Source organism: Dreissena polymorpha, chromosome 16 (assembly GCF_020536995.1).
Source record: "Dreissena polymorpha isolate Duluth1 chromosome 16, UMN_Dpol_1.0, whole genome shotgun sequence".
Classification (NCBI taxonomy): domain Eukaryota; kingdom Metazoa; phylum Mollusca; class Bivalvia; order Myida; family Dreissenidae; genus Dreissena; species Dreissena polymorpha.
Genome location: NC_068370.1, coordinates 20194289 through 20214198, shown reverse-complemented (window position 1 = coordinate 20214198; position 19910 = coordinate 20194289). Strand labels below are relative to the sequence as shown.

The 19910-nt window shown below is 36.5% G+C and overlaps 1 protein-coding gene across 1 annotated transcript in view; it reads right to left on the bottom strand.

Annotated features, from left to right (window-relative positions):
* Positions 1 to 19410, bottom strand: part of LOC127861699 (metalloprotease TIKI1-like) — a 90038-nt gene extending 70628 nt beyond the window's left edge. The window contains exons 1-6 of the mRNA XM_052400384.1: positions 19328 to 19410; positions 10619 to 10660; positions 9714 to 9812; positions 7021 to 7195; positions 6039 to 6114; positions 3164 to 3308 (exon numbers count right to left, since the gene is read on the bottom strand). Of these exons, the coding sequence (XP_052256344.1) occupies positions 3164 to 3308; positions 6039 to 6114; positions 7021 to 7195; positions 9714 to 9812; positions 10619 to 10660; positions 19328 to 19330 (540 nt within the window). The 5' untranslated portion in view covers positions 19331 to 19410. The remainder of the gene's footprint in view (positions 1 to 3163; positions 3309 to 6038; positions 6115 to 7020; positions 7196 to 9713; positions 9813 to 10618; positions 10661 to 19327) is intronic.
* Between the last annotated feature and the right edge of the window lie 500 nt (positions 19411 to 19910).

Below are 19910 nucleotides of genomic sequence, written 5' to 3'. Positions count from 1 at the left end.
ACCGTGAGCATCATATAATGGACCGTGAGCATCATATCATGGACAAGGATCATCATATAATGGACCGTGAGCATCATATCATGAACAATGAGCATCATATAATGAACAATGTGTATCATATTATGGACCGTGAGCATCATATAATTGACAAGGATCATCATATAATGGACCGTGAGCATCTTATAATGATAAATTATCATCAAACTAACATAAATTAACAACGTATAATGCCGAAGTTACATCATATAATGTAAAATCAATATCATATGATGATAAATATAGTCATACAATATAAGATGTCATTTAAAGGTAGTTATGGCGTTCCATACCAACATGTGTGTTTATGTTTCATATAAATAGGCAGAGAGTAGTAACTACTCTCAGCATATCCATATGAAACATATACACACATTTTAGTACGCAATTGCTTACACCCTGTTTAGTACATCGTATACTACCAATACAAGGGAGGGGGGGGGGTGCGTAAACTGGAGCTTCCTGCGTTTAAGTTTGGTTAGTTGGAACTTAATTCAAAGATGGCGTCATTTTCGTGTTTTTCGTGAAGGAGTAACGGATATTTTCACCCGGTCAACCACTTTATATTTCTTTTAAATGAATACGCCCTTTCGGTTCTACTGTGTTTATGCTTTCATCGGTTTGTGTTAAAAGATCGCTGACGTCGGGATAAAAAAGTTATTGAAAGATGTCAGTCCACAAATCTTTTGTCTAATTACGTGGCGATCGAGCAATTGGATGTATAAATACATGTATCATGTTCTCTTATAATACACAGTATTGACGCACGTGTCCAGTTAACTATAACTAAAATTATGATCATTTAATTTTCCAGATGCCGTTTTATCTGTGATAACTGATGTATTAGCCCCCAAAAATGATGTACCTGCCCACTCCCCCTTTGGAACTGATTTCCAAATGACAATCTGCTCTTTTCTATGTCAAAGAGCATGGCATGAAATATTTACCCATCTTTTATTAAGTTTATACTTCAATATTATAGTTTTATAGCACGCGATTTGGTGCAATATTAGAGTTTCCTTAATTACGTTACTTAATGTAGAAGTATACTAATGCTGTAACAAAAACCTGCTGCCTGAATCAATTCACATATTTTCAAAAGAAGTGTTGTGGTGTGGCTGATGTACAAGATAGTAGAATGTTTATCAGCCCTTTTCAGTAATACTTAAATTAATTTAATGTATGTTAAGTCGTGTCGACCTTATTCTGATATGCACTTTTAACCATTCATTCACTGTTTTTGCCGGGCGATAATAAGCGCATCTTTCGTTGCAGTATATGTAATTAGGAATTTAAAATTAGAGAAGGACTGCGATTCCATGCCCCATTCATGGACCACATGAGTTAAAATGCAGACTTTGCCAGAAACAATCCTTCAACAGAACCGGACACAAACAGCAAATAAAAACAACCAACCAAACAAAAACATGTAGAGCTGATGCTTGTATTTGTTTTTGTAAAGTCTACATAGGCAAGTCTGACATATACTAGTGCTTGCTATGAGTGCTACTTATTTACACGTTTTGTTCCGTTTGACATATTAACATGACTGAAGATAACACGTTTCGTTCCGTTTATGCCATTCTGCTAGTTTTTCACGTTGTTTTTATTAAAATAAACCATTATCTGTGTTACGTAATTTCTTACCACGATGTCTCTGCAATAATTTTCAAGTGTGTTATGCACTTACAAACATGATACAAGTCATTTGGGTCGTTATGAATTTGTAATGCATTTTACATATTCACGATCACATTACTCGAGATCAGAAGGCAAAGTTAGGAACAAAGGAAATAACCTATCTAAGTGAACCAATGATTTCTTTCCCCAATACAACAGTCATAAATAATATGTATCCACATACGTATAAAAGAAAAAAATATATATATTGACCACTTCTACTGAAATAATTTCGTGTATTGCATTTGCACAATCCTTTCTATACACCACAAGTCTATTTCTTGCGATTATAATATATTCACCATCTCAGAACTTTAAAATAAGGTCATCTAAAATATGTCACATGAAAGTTAAATACATGTATCAGTATCGTAATGGTAAAACGCATCACATTTTATTAATTCTGGCCCGGGAAGGAATCGAGTTGAGTTCAAAAAAATATCGGACGATCAACGCACGGTTATCGCCCGACATCGGAATCATTGTACGTGTATCATGACGAACTCCGTCCGGCGTCCGTCAGTCATCGTGCGGAGGTCCTCCGGCAATCAGACGGTCGCCGGCCAATGTATATGTCCTTGGGAAATACCTTGATTTTTGTCGATACACGTACAATGAATCCGATGTCGGGCGAAAAAAAATGCGTTGATCGTCCGATCTTTTTTTTTATCTGAACTCGATTTCTTCCCGGGCCCGACGTCAGGCAAAATTTTAAGTGAGACTTAGAATTAATCCGGACGCCGCCCAGTGCTACAAAGAGTACTGTGTCCGTGCGATCATCGGCCGGGCGCCAGCCCGATGGGAGGAAAAATACGTCGTCCGCTGATAGGTCTCTATTTGTGACTGAGGTATAACATGTTTCTAGATTTTGAAGACACATTTTCTTTGATTATAACACGGTCAAGGTCTTATTCATAAACAAATTGCTGCTGACGTTAGATTGTGATGATACCTGCGTTTACGGAATCATAGACAGACAGGCAAAAAGCGCAAAGTAAATCACTAAGACGGAAAATGAACAACAGCTAATTTTAAAGAAATATATGAACAAATTCCACGAGGGCATGAAAGTTGAATGTATTTGGCAAAAAAATCATGCATCAAATACTAGTAAGCCAGCTCGTCTTGCAAGCTTGCGAATGATGTGGCCTATCCATCGCCAACGTTTCTGAAGGATTTCTTCCTCAACGGGCTGCTGCTTTCTTCTTTCTTCATAACTCCTCGATGATGATCTTTTCTAGCAAGCAGATCTTGAGAATTTTCCTAAGCCATGTGCTGATGAAGACCTGGATTTTCTTTATGTTGGTGGCATTTGCTTTCCAGGTCTCAGCTCCATAGAGGAGTATTGGCTTCACAATCGTATGGAATAACCTCGTCTTGGTGGTGATGCCCATTGCGCTTGATCCCCAGATGTTCTTCAGCTGATGGAAGGCTGCTCGTGCTTTACCAATGCGGGTTCTGACGTCTGCATCTGTTCCTCCATGGTTGTCCAGGATGCTTCTGAGAAGTTGTCCACCTCCTCCAGTGCATCGCATTGGACTGTGATGTGTGAGTTGTTGGGTGCGTTGGTCTTGAAAACCTTGTGCTTCCCTCTATTGATGGTAAGATGCTACCATGTTGGTATTTTTCTGTATCTGACGATGGGTGCGGAATAAAAGAGGCAGATCGTCCACTGGATTCAATTTCGCTTATTGTCCATTGAGGTCTTCATCACCTAGTCTATGACAAGCAAGTAACAGAAAGTTGAGAGTAAGCAGCCTTGCCTCACTCCGTTTCTCACTTCAAAAGTGTCAGTGAGCTGTCTGTCACGAACGATTTTGCAGATTATCACTTCACAAGACGTCCTGATTATATTGGTCATCTGGCACTTCATAGTGTGTTAGAAGTCTCCAGAGGGACCCCCGGTCAACGCTGTTGAACGTCTTCTCATAGTCTATGAACTTGACATTCAGGGGTTAAGCCACAAAAGAATAAGACATGTGTTAGTCAGAAACACAATGCACCCTACTGCGCGGCTTTGAATTAAAATTTTTGTATTATATCCCTTTACAAAATATTACTTCACTTGTGATCTGTACCTGCCACATGATATACATGTAAAATATAAACTAGAGCTTTGTCACAGACGTGATGAATACCCCCACATGCCGAATTGACACATAATATTTTGCATGTCTTCTTTACAAAAAACAGCGGACACCATGCTCAATTTTTAAAACGCACTAAGTGACCCCTTGACCTAGTTTTTGACCCAGAAAGGCCCATGTTGTAACTTGGCCTGAAGATCATCTCCATAAAACTTCTGACCAAGTTTAGTGAAGATCGGATGTAAACAACTTGAATTAGAGAGCAGACACCAAGCTGAATGTTAAAAAACGCACTAAGTGACCCCGCGACCTAGTTTTAGGCCCGGAATGGCCCATGTTCAAACCTGTCCTAGAGATCATTTAGATAAAACTTGTGACCAACTTTGGTGAGGACTGGATGAAAACTACTTAAATTAGAGAGCGGACAACATGGTGTGGTTTAAAACGCACTAAGATACCCCGTGACCTAGTTTTTGACCCGGCATGACCCATATTCAAACTTGACCTAGACATCATCTAGATACAACTTCTGACCAAGTTTGGTGAAGATTGGATGAAAACTACTTGAATTAGAGAGCGGACAACATTGTGATGTTTAAAACGCACTAAGTGACCCCGTGACCTTGTTTTTGACCCGGCATGACCCATATTCAAACTTGCCCTAGACATTATCAAGATACAACTTCTGACCAATTTTGGTGAAGATTGGATAAAAACTACTTGAATTAGAGAGCGGACAACATGGTGAGGTTTAAAACACACTAAATGACCCCCGTGACCTAGTCTTTGACCCAGCATGACCCATATTCAAACTTGACCTAGACATCATCTATTTACAACTTCTGACCAAGTTTGGTGAAGATTGGATGAAAACTACTTGAATTAGAGAGCGGACAACATGCTTAATGTTTAAAATGCACTAAGTGACCCCGTGACCTAGTTTTTGACCCGGCATGACCCATATTCGAACTTGACCTAGACATCATCTCGATACAACTTCTGACCAAGTTTGGTGAAGATCGGATGAAAAATACTTGAATTAAAGAGCGGACAACATGGTGAGGTTTAAAACACTTCGTTTGTGGGGGTATAATTATCTCCCTTTAAAGCTTGTTACTTCCCTGATTTTGTTTTTTGACCTTTGAACTTGAAGGATGACCTTCACCTTTCACCACTCAAAATGTGCAGCTTCATGAGCTACACATGCATGCCAAATATCAAGTTGCTATCTTCAATATTGCAAAAGTTATGGCCAATGTTAAAGTTTTCGGACAGACACACAGACTGACATACAGACAGACAGTTCAACTGCTATATGCCACCCTACTGGGGGCATAAAAACTACCAAGCCTCATTTCAGCCATGTTTTGCAATTGAAAAGAGCGTTAGAAACCCATTTTTCTACCTCATCTGTGAGATCATTGGAAGTATTATGTTTACCAAGTTTCATGAAGATGTTCAGAAATTTCATTTGTTTGATAAATATGAAGATCCAGTTTGGAGCAGGGTCACTTGGGGTCAAAAGCTATGTCTTTAGGTAAAATAACCTTTATCATACTTTAGGAGAAACTGCTAGAATTCACTAACACTTTAGGACCAGTATAGCAAGACAAGTTGCAGTCTCCAATATAATTCAAAAACATTTTCTATAAGAATATGAAAATTAATCTTGTCATAAATGACAATTTTTTTAGAACAGAGCCATAAATGTGTGAACAATAAGAAAGCTAAATAATTTTAATGTTTTATTTTAATCTAAGAATATTTATCAAAAACAGAAGACAATATAGAATTAAACTCATAGATCAGACTTAAGTTAGTGATATGCACATCAAAGATGAACAATATAACTTTTTAAACATACAAGTTAATAACCTTTCATATATCCAGACAAAATGAAATTCATCATTTTAAGCAGAACATCATGATATCAGAATGTATTCACAGTAATGTGAACATGATCTACAGTTTCCACAGACATAGCATCATTTGGGCATCATGGGTACTTGAATGAAATCAATAGCATTAGTATCAGTATACATTGATGACTGTGCATTTGTTTTAGATTTTGCTTGAAAAAACTCACATATTGTTTGAAATCAGTCAATTGAGTGCAAAACTTGACATTTTATCTGCACATAAGATTTCATACACAAGACACCATGTTATTGTTTGCTGTTCAATGTCAACTGGGTTAATGCTGACTTCCCCCTTCAGGTCTCTGTATGATTCTACTCGCCCCGCCCCTTTCCTGGCCTGCTCCCACCACCACGCCCGCCTCCTCCTCGCCCACCGCCACGACCAAACGCACCTGCAAGCAAAACAGAAGCATTACAATAAACTATGTATATTTCCATACCAGACACAAAGTAATTCAATTTGTACTAACAGCACAATTTGTGTGTTTCTTTCTGGAACAGACTGGAGCTATATTTGACAGTCATTAATACCCCGCTTTTACACAGACATAGAGCCTTGACAATGGATACAGCATTTTGACAGCAATGTGGTTCTGGAGTCTGAAGAACCAGTGAGGCGTGGCTTTTTTTTTATCTAAGCATGATTTGACCAACAGACAACAGAGATATTTTCTTATCTTATTCACTATGTAAGCCACAAGTGGCGTTGCTATTTTAACCCCATGGGCATCTTATTAACAAATTCTGAAAAGGACCAGAAGACAAGCGTACACACCAAATAACAGACCCTTGTAGTTTAAGAAAAGATTCTAAAAGTTACATTATAAGACAAAATAAATCATGTGCCCATGGGGCATGGCATTGATTGGTGCCATGGCATGAAAGAACTATCTTTATAGAGAACATCTATCTGAGGTTTTATACCAAATATTAAAGATCAGGGACAATTTTAAGATTTATTGAAGTTATTACTATTTATTTACTACATTAGTCTTATAAATCCAGTGACCCCTTGGGTGTGATCTGTTTACCAGAAGGAATTGATTAAAACAAAAATAATAGAGGACCACCTCTAAAAATATGACATTTGTGGTTTCCAAAGAACAATTATTAAGTGTCATTTTTAAAATCTACGTTTAGCTTGCATGTGCAGTTGACCAAAACTATTTTGAAGAACTTTAAAACCAAGAATCATTTCAGTTAAGTTTCCTTAAATCTGCCCATAGGTTTAGGAGATATTTGAATGAAAGAATGCAGAGTGTTTTTGAAGTGGACTGCAATAGAAATGTGTGTGTTACCTCTGGCTCCCCGCCCCCTCTGGCCCCCACCTCGGCCCTTCATCTCCCCGCGACCCTTGGATTTCTGTATAACCTCCTCCTTCACCATATCTATCACTTCGTCTGGAATACGCAGGTACTTAATTGTGCTGCCACGGATGTAACACTCAGGCATTCTCCAAAATCTGTCTCCATCCTGTAGGCAGGACACAATAAATCACTCATTTAACAAACACTCAAAAGTATGTATATCATAAATAACATGGGATGCTGCTGTTCTTGGAAGATATTGTTCCTTTTTTTAAAATAAGATTTTTAAGATCAATAGACCCAAGCAAACAGATCTTCATCATCTTTCATTTGTTTTTCAATGGCATTTTTGTATTTTTCACTCACATTATTCAAAGACAATTAGCAATATGCACTGACACAAACATTTTGATTTTGAAAGACTAGTTTTCAGAGTAGCAGAATAAGGTCATTTTTGATCTAGATTTCTGGCAGTTATTTTCAAATTTTAACAAATTTTTGCCTATAAAATTCTGCACATATTTTTTGTTATTTAATTTTATTCAATTTCAGAATTTGAATCAACGCACACTCTGGCATTCTTCAATCTTCGTAAATGTTCAATATAAACTCTGATCTACTTCACCATAAGTCCAAGTTATTTCACCGTAAGTTCACTTTTAAAACAATAGCCAGCCTATTATTTTTAAGTGTCAGAAAACTTAGAGTAAATAAGGCTGAAATTGCTGTATTTTTTTAAGTACTCCTTTCAGCTATGCCTTTGCTTAAAACACAATTATTTCTTTATTGAATTTTATTATGCGAAGATAATTATAAAGGTTATAGTACATATCTTTGTTTTTCTAAAGATTTATTTTTTTGTTATTAATATTTCTTATTTAAGTGTCATTTTTAAGGTAATGTAAAATCTATAGCTGAAAAAAGTTTGTGATTAATTTAAACTAAAATGGGTCCGGAAATATTTATACGCGAAACTCTGTACGATTTCATGGAGGCAAACTTTTTATTATCAAGTATATGGTTTAGTCTAAAACTTAAGTGTTTTTGTAATGTATTAATATCTTTTATTTAAAAATCGCTTCCAAGCTTAAACAAAAAGCTCTAGCTGGAAATAAATTTTGGGATTTTAAATGAACTAGTCCAGTGGATATTCATGGCAGTTTTTTTTTTTGAAAAGTGAATATCTGCTATTGCTTATAGCTTTATTTTTATTTTTTTATTTCAATACCATTGTAATGTTAGAATCAAAGTCTGTAGCCTGAACAAGCTGTGTTGGCCTTGTTCTCAATATTTACTTAACTGATTGCTTGCTTTACTTTCTTAATAAAATCTAAAATTTCGATAAAAATGCTTAAAATGACACATATGTAAACTTAAATAGCCCCAATTATGTTCGCTATATTCCGTAAACGTATTAATTTCTTTCTTAAATTTTCACTATAAAATTTAGATTTAAAATTAACTATTTAAACATGAACGTGATGGTTTTCTTTGTTTATTACAGATTGTCAATTTAAGCAAGATAATGGTAAAACAAGAGATGTGTTTGTCAGAAACACAATGCCCCCTACTGCACTGCTTTGAAGCCATATATTTGACCTTGAAGGATGACCTTGACCTTTCACCACTCAAAATGTGCCGCTCCTTGAGATACACATGCATGCCAAATATCAAGTTAATATATCTTCAATATTGCAAAAATTATGACCAAGGTTAAAGTTTTGGGACAGAATGACAGAGTGACAGAATGACAGACAGGCCAAAAACAATATACCCCCGATCATTCGATCCGGGGGCATAAAAAACACCTCGAGGAATGAAAGCATTCCGTCAGTGGGAGACAATGTCCAAATGAAGGATTAAAAGTGTTAATTGGCATATCTGTGACACCATATATCTCCACACGTGTTGATGCTGTTAATAAGATAAGATACCATGCATCACCTTCTAATAACATGTCAAATGACAATCAAGGCCTAATTCATGCCAGGGACCTATACAAACATATTCCTGTTCCTGTTCATGCTGAGTTTTATGAGAGATGTAGATCTGGTTTAATGACTCTAAAACCATGCAGATGAACCTGATAAAATATTTATTTAAATAATACGAACTGTGATATGACTAGATTATCCTATCAATAACAGAATCCATAAAAATCTTCAAATATATTTTATAAAATCGCGTCATACCGTTTTATTGTTCATGGACCTATACAAGCATATAGGTCCCTGCATTATTCTTCAGTACGGTCATGGTGGCGCATGAGAATATTAAGGGGTGGTAATCCGGGAGTTATCGATTTCTGGGATTGTCTATATAAATGATATATCTGAGCTGTTGACCTTGTTTTTGGACACACACTACCCAAATTCAAACTAAGGCAAGAAAATGCAAAGATAAACAGCGTGACCAAGTTTCATTAAGAGTGAGTCATTCATGTGGCCTCTAAGATTGTTACAGAGTTTAAACTTTGACCTGGTGACCTTGTTTATGGAAGCATGTTACCAAGATACGAACACAGCCTAGACAATGGCAAGATGAACATTCTGATCAATTTTCATCAGGATTGAGTAATGAAAACGTGACTTAAGTTCATCAATTCAGGCTTTGTAATTTTCAACATGGCTGTACATATTGGGGGGGGGGGGGGGGTGTTGGGGTGAGGTTAACTCCTCACTTACTCTGGACGTGCAGATCACCTCTCTCAGATTGATGTTCATCCAGTTATCGCAGCTCACTAGATGTCCATTGTAAGTTTCTCCATTTTTTAACTCTACCAACTGTAAATAAAATATATAGCCCTGAAAGTAGCTGGATACAATATATGATGCCAAATGTACACCTGACTTTTATAACATTATTCTGAAGCAAAACATTGCAATTTGAAACAATATGGAAGCCCCAAAATTAAATAAGGATATGATATTATTTACTACTTTGAGATTTGCTGGAATTAAAGTCCAATCCGGACGTGAGAATTCCTTTTTGAAAATATTACTTGGAACAACTGAACATCCATCCCAAAAGCAGGACTGTCCCACTGATTTTGGGATGTATGGCATTTTTGTTTGAATGGTTCACAGTGTTTTTTTCTGATTAAAATCAGGGCCAGTATCCGGCTTCATTTCCGATTGAAAAAATAAAATATTTTTCCCGAATGGGACCTAAAATTTCCCAATTAAAAGTTTCAGAGAAAAAAAAGTTTCTTTTTAAGATGTCAACATTAATTTTAGTTTATCCCCTATCAAGCTCTACAAGTTACTAACACCTTGTTAAATATAGTATTTAAAACACTCTTATTCAAATTTTTGAAGCATTTGTTAGCACCAAAAACACCGATAATTTCCCAATTTTTATCAAAACGCCACCATTTTTCCAATCCAAAGGGACCGGGCCTCATTCCCAAAATTGTAAAAAAAAACCACTGGTCCAGATTTTACTATTATGGGAAATCGTATCAATGAAACATGCGCAGGTTGAATAGGAAGGGCTAAGCAGTTTAAAACAAAGAAAGCCCACATAACTCCAGTCTGCATAAATGAAATGCTCAAAATGAAAGGCTCCAAAACACATATTCATGTTTTACCATTGGGTGGTTGACAGCAGTGCGCAGGAGTGACAATGGCAACTGAAACAACAAACTCATATTTACTGCATTTTACTACAGAATTGTTTAACACAATTTAACTTACAGTCATTTATGAGTAGCAAACTAGTCTTTTATCTAATCAGAGGGGTTACAAACTTTCAAATTCCAATTTTGTAATATGCTATTGAATAGCAATATGTATACGACTGAACCAGCTTTGCATTACAGAGGCTAAAAAAGCACACACTTATAAGATAAAAGATTTTAAAGCTTGGCTGATATAAAACACTTTTTTTCATCAAGCAAAAAAATATAAAAAAATTTTTTTATGCATTACGTTTTTATTAAAAGTCTTGTAATGTTTAGTAAAAAATAATTTTCATATATTTATAACAATACATGGTACCGTAAAAACTCAGTCACAGGTCTACCCGCTCATACGTCGGGGGTATAAAAATGGTTAGAAAATGTGACAATTTGTGTATGTGCACTTTATAAGTCGGGATAAAATTACAGACAATAGGAAAATCATCGTCAGTAAAATTGCGACACCATAAAATTTATTTCAGAGTCTGTGACGCAACTATATTGTTAAAGATGTTAATTATATTATACAAACCCGATATTATAGTAGATAAAAATAGAATTACCTTGCAATTTTATAATTAGTTTCATTAATCCAACAAAACACTGTGCAATTATTTACGATATAAGTGTTTAGGAATTTTGTAAACACAAGCGTCCGCCATAGTTATGAACTGTACAGAAAGTTTGTAAATCGGAACTTATCAGAATTTCTCGGAAAATGATTGATAAATGTGTTCGTCGTTGGAATGTTTAGGCTGAGTAATTTCGGCAAATCGGAACTCAACTTGTGTAAAACACTTGCTCAATTAACCGTTAAACTCCACCTCCGTTCTCTGCAAAAGATTTGAAGGCGGAGCTATGCACATGCTATTATTTAATTGGATGATTGCCATTGAGTAACAAACACTCAATTGGTTCGGCATGTTGATTGCTAGACAAAGGAAGCCAATTTTGTTGGCGAGAAATTTGTTTATGGCTTCAGACAGGAAGCGGCTTTCCTTTGATGACATCAAACTGTCATTTCACACAGAGTGCAAATTTTCGGAAGACTTCAACTGACTCTTTGTTTACAATTCAAGTAAAAAACGAGGGCTGTTTGTAAAACATGCATGCCCCCCATATGGGCTGTCAGTTGTAGTGGCAGCCATTGTGTGAATACGTTTTTTGTCACTGTGACCTTGACCTTTGACCTAATGTAAGTTATCAACCGGAAACCATTGTACCATTTCGAGTCACTGTGACCTTGACCTTTGACCGAGTGACCTGAAAATCAATAGGGGTCATCTGCCAGTCATGATCAATGTACCTATGAAGTTTCATGATCCTAGGCGTAAGCATTCTTGAGTTATCATCCGGAAACCATTTTACTATTTCGAGTCACTGTGACCTTGACCTTTGACCTAGTGACCTAACAAGAGCTGTCAGAGGACAACGCGCTCGACTATTCGAGTGCTTGTATAACGTAAGCCATCATTCGGAAATTGTTCATATTAAATTATTTATTAGACTATCTTTCAAAAATAAAAAAAGGAAAAAAAATAAATAATTTGGGGGGCGGGGGGGGGTAGGGGGGGGTAAGAGGGGGGGGTATAATGTGGGGTGTGGTAATTTATTAGATGTTTAAAAAAAAACTAGATGTGTTTGTGAAACACAATGTCCCCCTATATGATGTTTGACCTTGTAGGATGACCTTGACCCTTCACCACTCGAAATGTGCAGCTCCTTGAGATACACACGCATTTCAAATATAAAATTGCTAGCTTCAATATTGCAGAAGTGACATTACATGCGCAATTTTGACCCATATATTTGACCTTGAAGGATGACCTTGACCTTTCACCACTCAAAATGTGCAGCTCCATGAGATACACATGCATGCCAAATATCAAGTTGCTATCTTCAATATCGCAAAAGTATTCATAAAATAAGCGATTTGGGCCACATATATTTGACCTCTGACCTTGAAGAATGACCTTGACCTTGACCTTTCACCACTCAAAATGTGCAGCTCCATGAGATACACATGCATGTCAAATATCAAGTTGCTATCTTCAATATCGCAAAAGTATTCATTAAATAAGCGATTTGGGCCACATATATTTTACCTCTGACCTTGAAGGATGACCTTGACCATTCATCACTCAAAATGTGCAGCTTCATGAGATACACATGCATGCCAAATATCAAGTTGCTATCTTCAATATTGCAAAAGTATTCATAAAATGAGCGATTTTGGCCACATATATTTGACCTCTGACCTTGAAGGATGACCTTGACCTTTCACCACTCAAAATGTGCAGCTTCATGAGATACACATGCATGCCAAATATGAAGTTGCTATCTTCAATATAGCAAAAGTTATTGCAAAATGTTAAAGTTGGCGCAAACAGACAGACAGACAGACAGACAGACAGACCAACCAACAGACAGGGCAAAAACAATATGTCCCCCACTACTATAGTGGGGGACATAAAAAAAAATTGGGGGGGGGTTGGGGGGGGGGTAAGGGGGATGGGGGGAGTGAGAGGGGGGTATAATGTGGGGTTTGGTAATTTATTAGATGATGTTTAAAAAAAAAAAAAAATGGGGGGGGGGGTGAGGTTGGGGGGGGGGGGGGGAGGGATTCTGGTAGGGGCGTGGGGTATTGTTTGGGTGGAATCCATTGTGGTATTCAGGTAAGTGTTGTTTTGTCAAAGTAATAATACAATGTGATCATAAATAAAGAAGTTATGGCAATTTAAGCAAAATGTTCAATTATCTAAGTGTAAAAGGGGCCATAATTATGTCAAAATGCTTGATACAGTGGTCTGCTCTTGTTAATAGGTTGGGGTCATGTTGGTAAACAAGTATGCAACATATAAAAGCAATATGTCAAAGGATATAGGAAATATTTGGGATAGTACGCAAACTTTAACATAGATTTATCAATAATATGCATATTCTAAGTATAAAAGGGGCAATAATTATGACACATTGCTTGATAGAGTTGTCTGCTCTTGTTTATAGGTTGAGTTGATGTTGGTAAACAAGTATGCAAAATATAAAAGCAATATGTCAAGGGACAATGAAAAAAATAACAAATGATCTCACACTGACATGAACAAATATCCTCTATTTATTAAACATGATTTTAAACTTATTGCATTTGTTTCCTCTGTATATAAGAAAGATATAATAGTGTATTACCTCCCCTGTCCTGCTTATATTTATATTAATCAACAAAATTAAACATGAACACAATATTTAATATACAAAATATACAAAAAATCTCATATTCTAATAATATTTTTACTGATCCACTTTATTTTACTCAAATGATGATGTTTCATTGGACTGATAATTATAGATTTAGGATTACAGACCAGTTGCTTCAGTTATATTGTTCAGAGTTCGCCCTGTTGGCCCCGTATGCGTTCTTGAGTTATCATCCAAAAACCATTTTACCATTTCGAGTCACCATGACCTTGAGCTTTGACCTAGTGACCTCAAAAACAATAGGGGTCATCTGCAAGTCATGATCAATCTACCTGTAAAGTTTCATGATCCTAGGACTTAGCGTTCTTGAGTTATTATCCGAAAACCATCTGGTGGACGGACATACAGACATACAGACAGACAGACCGACATGTGCAAAACAATATACCCCCTCTTCGCATAAAAACAACTTGCTAACATTCACCTTTGGATTAAATTATCAAAATAAAGCAAAAGCGAAGTTGAAAAATATGATTAAATTAGTTCGCGTCAGTTCAAATTAGACGTTTTGCGTTGTAAATCAACTAGTTTTCATGACAACAACAACTTAAACAACCATAACCGCGACGACGCGGGGATCGATCTACCTAGATTTTTTTTCATTAACTATCTCATAAGTCGACTCTATCATTTTAATCAGTTTTTGGAGCAAAGAAATCTCGACTTATGACTGCATTTTTACGGTAATCAAATATCTAAGCTTTTGCCCGTATACAAATGTATTAGGTACCACCTATTATCATATAAAATATGTGTGATGTCACAACTTTATGAAAATTACCCACGACTAAACAATCATAATAAAGTACAGTCAAGTTACCATTACCGTATCATTACCCATAGCAGATCACTTTGATGTTCAAGACTGCGTATCGCGATAAATAGTTGACATTTTTAGATGATATTTTCACACAGCATCTTCAAGGCTTGTTCTTTAAAACGCATCAATTGAGTGGTAATCGGAGCTACTCTTTGTCAAACATTTCAGTATGGTTTGCTGACATGTATATACGGCTTTGTTGATTTCCTTACTGTTTCCAATTCGAGGGAGGTTGAACATTTTTCGCGGACACATGCTATAACTCTGTTGCAAAGTAAGAATTTTACGCATTAATTTAAAGGCCATTTAGTAGTCTTTCTGCCTGCAAAAGTCAATTCCAGTTTTGAGTTGTGTTTAAGATTTTTCAACACCTTAAATGAAATGAAGAATTAGGGCAATAACGGATCAAGCGTGATAATATGCGTATTGATAATATATTATATCAAAATATATGCAAATCTTGTTGATTCTTTCAATAAGTGATCTCAATCTTAATGTTTTATTTATGTTCCATGTTCAATATCGATGATTAGATATGATTCAAACAATTTACATGGTTTATAAAATGCCCATTTCTTTTCGATCTTTTTAGGATTTTCAACAGATAATTCACACAAGAACACCATGCGGATACAAGATCACATATATAAAACAATTAATAACAAAACAAGTGCTGTCACCATAGGATGACTTATGCCCCCTATAAACACTTGGTAGAAGTTATGAGCTTTTTTCGAAACCTAAACGCAGATTTTGAAACCTAAACGCGGACCCTAAGTTCAAGGTCAAGGTCACAGGGGTCAAAATTTTTGTGCCTATGGAAAGGCCTTGTCCATATACACATGCATGCCAAATATGAAATTGCAATCTGAAGCGACATAGAAGTTATGAGCATTTTTCGAAATCTAAACGCAAAGTGCGCAGACAGACGGACGGACAGTCCGATCACTATATGCCCTCCTTCGGGGGCATAAAAATGTCTTAGAATATCAAAATAAATGGGAAAGCCACATAAACAAGAGAGCGGACACCATGCTAAATCCTTGAAATGCACTTAGTGACCCCGTGGCCTAGTTTTTGACCCGGCATGACCCATATTCGAACTTGACCTAGATATTGATATCTTGATACAACTTCTGACCAAGTTTGGTAAAGATCAGATGAAAACTACATGTACTTCAATTAGAGAGCAGACACCATGCTAAATCCTTGAAATGCACTAAGTGACCCCGTGACCTAGTTTTTGACCTGGCATGACCCATATTCGAACTTGACCTAGATATTGTCTTGATACAACTTCTGACCAAGTTTGGTAAAGATCAGATGAAAACTACTTCAATTAGAGAGCGGACACCATGCTAAATCCTTGAAATGCACTAAGTGACCCCGTGACCTAGTTTTTGACCTGGCATGACCCATATTCGAACTTGACCTAGATATTGTCTTGATACAACTTCTGACCAAGTTTGGTAAAGATCAGATGAAAACTACATGTACTTTAATTAGAGAGCGGACACCATGCTTAATCCTTGAAATGCACTAAGTGACCCCTCGACCTAGTTTTTGACCTGGCATGACCCATATTCGAACCTGACCTAGATATTGTCTTGATACAACTTCTGACCAAGTTTGGTAAAGATCACATGAAAACTACTTCAATTAGAGTGCGGACACCATGCTAAATCCTTGAAATGCACTAAGTGACCCCGTGACCTAGTTTTTGACCCGGCATGACCCATATTCGAACTTGACCTAGATATTGTCTAGATACAACTTCTGACCAAGTTTGGTAAAGATCGGATGAAAACTATTTGAATTAGAGAGCGGACACGAAGTGTGACAGACTGACAGACAGACAGACTGACGGTGCGAAAACTATATACCCCCTTTTCTTCGAAAGGGGGCATAAAAATGAACATAATTTATAACTGGCGATGTAACTTTGTCATTGTAAACAAAACATTTAATGTTTCGACAGTTCAAATAGCGTGTTAGATGCCCCACTGAGTTGTTTCAGTCATGTGATCCGTTATGGCTACAACTGATCTGTTAATGCATGAATTCTGCGGCGAAAAAAAGGTATCACAAATACATTTTGCATCTTTTAAAAATAAGACTATGTGCTGAATCAGTAAGCAAAGGTAATATTAAATCAAACTAGTGTAAAAGAAGTCTCAAAACATGTATTGCTTTTCACCAGATCAACTTAATTACGCTACTGATCCAGGGGGTTTTCAGCACTGTCTGCGCCTCCGGAAAACGGAGGCATTCCCAAAGCAAACGGACCTGATCCCAAACCGAAATTATAAAAAAAAATCCCAATTTAAACAAGACTATTGCCAAGCAATATATGTCCCTTACCTGCTCCACCATTGTCAGAAATTCCACCATTGTCGGATTATCTTTTTATTTGTTGCCATAGCAACCAGAATTTTTGACGTAGGAACAAAATGAAATGACGTGCATAATGTCCATATTGCCATCTATCCATGTTTCAAGTATCATGAAAAAATATGAAGAACTTTTAAAGTTATCGCAGGATCCAGAAAAACACCATTTTCAGCAGTATTTCTAGTCTATTTGTTGCCATAGCAACCAGAATTTTTGACGTAGGAACAAAATGAAATGACGCGCATAATGTCCATATTGCCATCTATCCATGTTTCAAGTTTCATGAAAAAATATGAAGAACTTTTAAAGTTATCGCAGGATCCAGAAAAGTGTGACAGACAGACAGACTCACAGACAGACAGACAGACACACAGAGCACAAACCATAAGTCCCCTCGGGTGAAACCGGTAGGGGACAAAAAAAACAACAAGAAATCGTTGGAGACGGGTGATGCTCCCCAAAGGTTTTTTTTGTCACAATATTGCACTATATATTCAGATAAAAGGAAACGTCTTGATGGCACAGAAGTTGGGGGGACAATAATTTTTTTTAAGAAAATTTCAAAGGGCCATAACTCTGTGAAAAAATCATCCGACCAGAACCCGCTGATAATATGCACATCTCCTCTTGATATTGAAGCTTCCCATAAAGTTTCATTGAATTCCGGTCTTTAGTTGCCGAAAAATAGCCCGGACAAAAATTGTGCACAGACGGACACACAGATGAAGCGGCGACTATATGCTCCCCCCAAAATAAATTTTGGGGGAGCATAACAAAAAAAAACAAGACTATTGCCAGGCAATATATGTCCCCTACCGGCTCCACCATTGTCAGAAATTTCACCATTGTCAGAATTTTTTATATATTTGTTGCCATAGCAACCAGAATTTTTTACGTAGGAACAAAATGAAATGATGTGCATAATGTCCATATTACTATCTATCCATGTTTTAAGTTTCATGAAAAAATATGAAGAACTTTTAAAGTTATCGCAGGATCCAGAAAACCACCTTTTTCAGCAGTATTTCTAGTCTATTTGTTGCCATAGCAACCAGAATTTTTGACGTACAAACAAAATGAAATGACGTGCATAATGTCCATATTGCCTTCTATCCATGTTTCAAGTTTCATGAAAAAATATGAAGAACTTATTAAGTTATCGCAGGATCCAGAAAAGTGTGACAGACAGACAGACTCACAAAGCACAAACCATAAGTCCCCTCCGGTAGGGGACAAAAAAATTAGAAAGAAGTGTCTTATGACTTATGATTATTAGATTATTAATGTTCCAACTCGTCCAGCTTATGTGTATCATACCAAAAAGCACTGCTGTGGTTGACCAAGGATTCAGCACCATGAACCTGCTGTGCTCCCCATTACGCAGCACATTTACACAAACCAAACTTACTCATGATTACCTGCATTGAAGGTCTAGACCTGAATGACAAACATTGGAGGTGCTTTGTGATGCTTTCAAAAACAAAAAGCAGAGAAAAATTATGCTGTAACTTGTGTGACTAACCAGTGTTTGTTTTGGTAAAAAATATCTATCTATCTTCCAGTAAGGTCAAACCCCTTCTGGGGACATAGACATGTCGCGCGTCAACCAACAAGAATGTTAGTAAGACTGAAATAAAAAGATATAAAAAGAGAAAAAGTGTGTTATTATTTAAAAACAGGTTAAAAAACAGATCAGGTATGCTTATGGGGAGATATGTTCAACCCGGCTAACAGCTATATCTGCTAGAAGTTTTTGACTGTTCAGTTCTTATCTCAGAGTGTAACTGTAACTGAAAAACAAAATTGCAGTTACAGATTTATTTGTTAAACCACTGACTTATTTAAGCATGATTATTCACAATGTTTTCCCAAAATGAGCCGTTTCATCGAAGCAAAAATTCCCCAAATGGACAATTTTGTGGATAAAAAATTCCCAATTTGGTCAGACTCCTTTTCCCAAAATAGGCAGAAAAAACCCTGTTATCCGGTAATGGTAACTTGACTGTATCCGAAATGTCTATCCGACATACATATCCAATATAAAAAAAGACTGCAAAGATGACTTGATTACATTTTTCATGCAAAATCAAGATAAAACGATCAGCATGACGATAATTAGTATGTCAAGTTGTTGATTCACGATTCTCTCTTACCATTGTTAAATATGTTCAAATAAAAACTTCACGTGCATCGCATTACAGAAGTTCTTTCCCTTGTGAGCAGGTTATTTTCAACTAAAACATAATCAAAGTGATGACAGCACTGCAGTTGTTCGCCATTGCATAACCTTCGAAACAACTTATTTTTCAAAATTATGTAATCGTTTTTGACATCGCAAGTTTAAAATAAACACATACCATTTAAATTTATTGAGAGCGTGTCTAATAGCAAATATCGGGACGTGTATGTACAGTTTAGCATGCTTGTACTTTGTTATATAGAGACAACTTTGACAAAATAACAGCAACATATTCCCCCTTTTAAACTGTATGAAAGTATAGAACGTATGATGGCAATTGTACTAGGAGAACCAGTAAATATAACATAAAATTATTTCAATCACTATTTAATGAATATGTCTTCGGAATATCTACAAATTAAAAATATGCGAGCAAGACTTTTTGCTCACAAATTAGAGACAGCGCTTTCGACCCGTACTCTGGTATTAATGCATTACTTGTTTCCCAGCAGTTCACATGGTGTTAACCAGACTCTGACATAAACATCGGTAGCTTA